Raw genomic sequence first — 5,452 nt, forward strand, 5'->3', positions numbered from 1 at the left:
AAATGGTGATTAATCCTGATTAATCCACTGAAAATTCTGATTAATTTGATTAAAAATTGTAATCATTCGACAGCCCTAGTTTTAAGACAAACACACATGTTGTGTTTACAGATGGTATTTAAAGTCTCTCATGGAAAGTCAGGGATATAATGCTAGATTAGAGAATTTTATTAATCTCCATTAGGGAAACTAGTTTGGTCACCCATTTACAATGCCAGAAAACAAAAAAAAGTAAAACTAACACATATTCTAAGAAGACATAGTAGTTCAGGAGCCGACATAACCACAAAATAAAAAATAAAAACAATGTATTTAATCAAATGGATTATCATCATGGCTGCAACTGATGATTATTTTAATTATTATTTAATCCGCCGCTTATTGAATGATTCATTGTTTAATCTATAACATGTCTCTACAGGGAGACAAAAATAGGGACACTGGGCCTACAGATGGTTGTTTTACTCATGGTTTCCGCAGGGTCTTAAAAGTAAAAAAAGTCAAAAATTATAAAATCAAAATTGTAGGCCTTAAAATTTCTTAAATTCGCAACATTATTTTGTTCTAGGTCTTAACTAATTTCTTTAATTGAACCTCTAATTCTCATTGAGGTGTTTTAGTTCTCTTTTGTGATAATCCAAATATAATTAGCTGTAAATGTACAGATTATTATCACTCTGTGTCACTTTTATTCAATTTGAATACATTTATTTACTTTGCAAGTGCTTTTGTGACTTTCCATTCCGTTGTACTTGTACGTTGTGACATAAGTTTTAAAATTCATTCCTAGAGGTCTTAAAAAGTCGTAAATGTTACTTGTTGAAACTAGAAGAAGCGTTTTTTTTACCATCAGTCCAAAACCCAAAATATTCAATTCAATTCAGAGTTTATATCTGAAAACACCTAACTTCTTATGAAAATGATATTCACTGAAATTGAGTGAGTACAAAAAATTTGTTCATCTAACACAATTGTAAATAGTTAGGTCAAGTCATTTTATTTGAATAGCACATTTAAACAAACAACAGCTGACCTAAAGTGCTTTACAGGTAGAGCCTGCAAGGCAGAATCAGTATGCCTTAAAGATACATAATAGATAACTATGAAGATTGGAAAAGCTTTGGACAGCTGGACCGCGGACAGAGTCTGTAGAGAATGAAATATACTTTTTAAAAAGGGAGTTAGACTTTCAGGGTACAGTCAGCTCTGCCATACAAACGTGCTGGGCTGAAAATACTGCTCGGCCCCCACCTCTCCCTAGCTGATATTATTTTCTAAATGAAAATCTTCATTTAAGCTTTGATTAATTCGGAAATGTATTTTTAATTATGCCATCTTTAACACTTGCTATTTCCCAACACCCACACACACCAGATGCGTTATCTACTGTAGCTCATAAACACATGCTAATATCAGATGGCTGCCGTGTTTATACATGTAGGGATCATTCTCTCTAAAATACTTGTCTGAGGATTTATAAGAAGATCCTTGGGGGTTTGCCATTGGTACTTTTGGCTGAGCTAAACCAGGCCATGCTGATTTGCGTTTCGTTTACCAGATTTAGCACGCAGAGCTGTGCCCGAGATGTTTTTTTTCTCCGAGTTGGGCAAAAGCACACATATCTAAGCAGGTTGCAGTAACAGCGGCCAACACGTGATGACCCCTCCTCCTCCTCAAAGGTTGCGAGACTCAACCTAACCCATCTCTTTGCTGGAGTCTAGAGAGGTTTTAAAAGCCTCTGTGTGTCCAGCTCTCAGTACTTTTGTAGCTTCTAACTAAATCTCTGTGATTAGAAGTTTAGTTTCTTGTCTGCATCACTGTTTATACTTTCAGATATCTAAAACAGGGATTTTATTGTGAAAAATAATGGGAAATTAAATGTTTATTTACCGTTTTATAACCGCTCCTTTAACCACCACAGCCAAGGATCAGCCTGCACAGCTCCAGAGCCTCGGAACTTGTTTCTAACATTAGACCTCTATGAATTGTGGGTAATTCTCTCAGGCAAAGACTGCAGCACTGCAGATTTACAACAGGCTTAAAGGTTCGTTAGAAAGCCCTGTAGCACAGATGTCTGCAGGTCAGCCCTGAACCCTCGCAGACTTAACAGGAATGCACATCAAAGTCTGTGAGTCTGTGAGGGCGGACGATCAGACCAGACCAAAGTTAATGTACCAACTTGGAAACTGAGCTTGAGTCAAAACACAATGCATTTGCCCTACTGTATTTGAAGAATCCCTATATTAGAAAAGGGTTAATGACCTTGCTAAGTGACCCTATTGAATGCTTTTGTGAAAAAAACACATTTTTTCAAAGAAGCGGCAGTCAATAAATCACAAAAACAATATGTAGATTTAGCAAAAGTAGATAAAGGGTAGTGAACTACCAATTAAAGGGAGCAAAAAACGAGATTGAACTAACATTTCCCTTTGTGGCCTTCATCCAGGACTATGACCTGAGCCAGCTGCAGCAGCCCGAGTCTTTAGACCACATCATCAATAAGCCGGCGGGGGTGCGCAGGGTGGACGAGAGACCTGTGATTGCTGAGTCACAGTATCCCGTCAGACCCAGTCTGCCCCATCCTGGAGACATAGGAGACTTCATTAATGATGTAAGAAAAATGTGTTTTGGTGTAGCATTGGTTCCTTAACTGTTTCTGTTTATAGGCTGGACAGTAGAGCAATGTCCACCGGCCTCATTGGCATGAGTCATACAAGGGTTTACACAACATGAAGAGATTTCCCTTTTTTTCTTCCAGAACTGTGTTCCCATCAGCGGGGATACTGCTTGAAATATTTGTCCCCTGTACACAGCTCAGTGCCTGGCTCTGAAACAGCAGCCAGACCATGATGAAACATTAAAACCCTAATGGGTGGCTGAGCAAGATGAGAAGGGGTTTATTGCAACTTTTACAGTCTGGCCAACTGAACGTTTTATGCTGTGAAAAATCCTCATCTCCATTATACTGTTGGTGAACAATGCCTGGCCTAAATCCAGTGTTGCTAAAAGACCACCCTGATACACTTTATAGATAAAACCACACAAAACAGGAACAACTGTAGAAAGGGTTGAATATCTTTAATTAAAAAAATGTTATCTGTCTGTCATTGTGTCTCCAGGGTCTGAGGGCAGCAGACAACGACCCCACAGCTCCTCCCTACGACTCCCTGCTGGTGTTTGACTACGAGGGCAGTGGTTCAACCGCTGGCTCCGTCAGCTCACTCAACTCCACCAGCTCAGGTGACCAGGACTATGACTACCTCAACGACTGGGGCCCTCGCTTCAAGAAGCTGGCCGACCTCTACGGGGGAGGGGACGATGACTGAGAGTGGAGCAGGGGGCTGGGTGGGGCTGCGGCAGGGGTTGGGAGAGGTGGGGTCTGTTGGATGGATGCTCCTAGAAACCACTGGCAGGGGCCAAGAACATGACACAGTCTCCATGGTAGACGTGTGAGGAACAGACCCTTACACGGGCTGTGTTAAGTTGCTCACAGGGACCGAGCCCTCAAAGATGAATTTCCACTGCAACGCAACTGTATTCTGGCTTTATATTTTGTGGCGAGTTTGTAGTGTATTCTTTTTTTCTTTTTGTTGTTGTCTCACCGTGCTGGACCCGGCGCTCTCTGGGGATGAATCAAGGCGGTCGTGAGAGACACGTGTAGTGAATTTGTGCTTTGATTGATTTTCAAAACGAAACCATCTCTTGCTTTAGTCTCACACTGAAGAGAATGTTTATGGGAAGACGCTCTCTGACTCTCTCTTTCACTCTGTTAACTTGAATTTCCTTAGAACAGAAGCACTGTCTTTTTATAAAGTGCCTTTTGTGGTGTGTTTTTGTATCAGACTCCTGCTATCTCAGGATCGGTTGCCATTCGTGCAGTGCAGTGGAGGCGTTCTCTTCTCGCCACCCTGCGCTCCTCAAACCAGCCCTGCCTGTCAATCTCCTCTCCCCTTTATAGTGGTGCAGATTACAAACCCCAGCAGGCAGTCCCAGGAGAGAAGGACACATCCAGGGCAGACTTTCAGACATCATAACCCAATGAATTATGGCCTAAAAGAAGCCAGTAACAGTTTAACAGTTGTTGTTGTGGGGAAGATAACACTCTTCTCCAAGGACCTGCTCAGTTTGACATACACAAGCATCACCTGTCAACACACTGACATTGTGTGAGACCATTTTATACATGTGGGGGTTTTCTAATGTAGTGGAGAATGCCTGCCTTTCCTCTGTGGACTCATGCAATTAGGAGCCTTTATGTTGAGATGCTTGCCTGCCCTGTATGGTTTTGTGTTGCTTTCTCCACAGTGTAAAGCTTATGGCATGATCTGATTAGTCAGACTGTGTAAGAAAGTGGAACTTGAAATGACTTGGAACAAAGGCATCGAAGAAAGAATTTTTTTGTCGCCTTGAACATTCCCGTTTTTTATAGGCCAACAAAACTATTTAAAGGTGCATGATTTCTTTTTCCTCAAAACGTTTTACTCAAAGCACTTGTTACTATGTGGTGAGAATGTGAAAATAGTCAGCGGAAACTATATAAATATACTCTGTATAAAGACACTGAGAAAATTAAAAAAAACTGTAAGATACCTATTTTTGAAGTATTGATGACATAAAAGTTGCTGCTCTTTCTCTAGCTCGTCATCGGGCTTAGGGGATTTTTTGGCCCATTCACTTTTAATATGTGGATATTTTTGTTTCTTGTTCTTCTGTTGAAGCATAATTCCATTTTTTAAGACGCCTGCTTGTACATGTTTTGTTTCAGTTTTGCTATTCTTTTCTTCTTATGAGATTGTGTTCTTTAAAACGCTTTGTTATACTCTTTTTATATGTGAAAACACAGCCCAACTCTTTTCACTCTGTAATGTCTCTGACAGACGTGTTCCTTCTGTTGGCCTCTGGCCTCGGGACAGTGGAAGGTTCATTAGCCATGCCTGCTGATAGTTGTTCTATTACTCAGTGTCCTGGGATTATTTCATTCATTCATCTAGATACTGGATGTGTGCTTCAGAAAATAAACAAAACATGTTTTGAAAATGTGCCATCTTTTTTTGGAATATTCCCTTCATTCATTATCTTCAGGTGTACGCTGATGTATTTGAGTGTCGATGAACTTATAATGTCACTCAAAGCTTTAAAATAATAGTGGGCCTCTGTGGTCTTGTTTTGAATATCAGTACTTCATTCAGCTTTATCTCTATTAGCGTAGACTTAAAGCCACTATGTGTGGGAATTTAACATTTCTGATGTTTTTCCCCCAAGTGTTAAAAGAGATACCCCACCACATGGATTAACCAGGAATTACTGATGATAAATGATCTGAAAGCAACACAGAGACTGCATCAGTTTTCACCCGGATTGTGTAATCTTTCTGCAAAATGCCATCAGATTAGTTAGCAAAAATATCATAAAGGCTCCACACGTAATGGCTTTAAATTCACTGCTTTCCCTC

General features: G+C 40.2%; 1 protein-coding gene across 2 annotated transcripts in view; it reads left to right on the plus strand.

Annotated features, from left to right (window-relative positions):
• cdh4 (cadherin 4, type 1, R-cadherin (retinal)) overlaps positions 1-5,051 on the plus strand; it is a 199,448-nt gene extending 194,397 nt beyond the window's left edge. Inside the window, exons 16-17 of one of the 2 annotated variants that reach the window (XM_034868355.1) lie at positions 2,447-2,611; positions 3,120-5,051. In XM_034868355.1, coding sequence (XP_034724246.1) covers positions 2,447-2,611; positions 3,120-3,326 — 372 coding nt within the window. In that variant the 3' untranslated portion in view covers positions 3,327-5,051. The remainder of the gene's footprint in view (positions 1-2,446; positions 2,612-3,119) is intronic. The other variant, XM_034868356.1, reaches the window with a different exon arrangement.
• Positions 5,052-5,452: the final 401 nt, after the last annotated feature.

The sequence above is a fragment of the Etheostoma cragini genome, chromosome 4 (assembly GCF_013103735.1).
Source record: "Etheostoma cragini isolate CJK2018 chromosome 4, CSU_Ecrag_1.0, whole genome shotgun sequence".
In the NCBI taxonomy this organism is placed as follows: Eukaryota; Metazoa; Chordata; class Actinopteri; order Perciformes; family Percidae; genus Etheostoma; species Etheostoma cragini.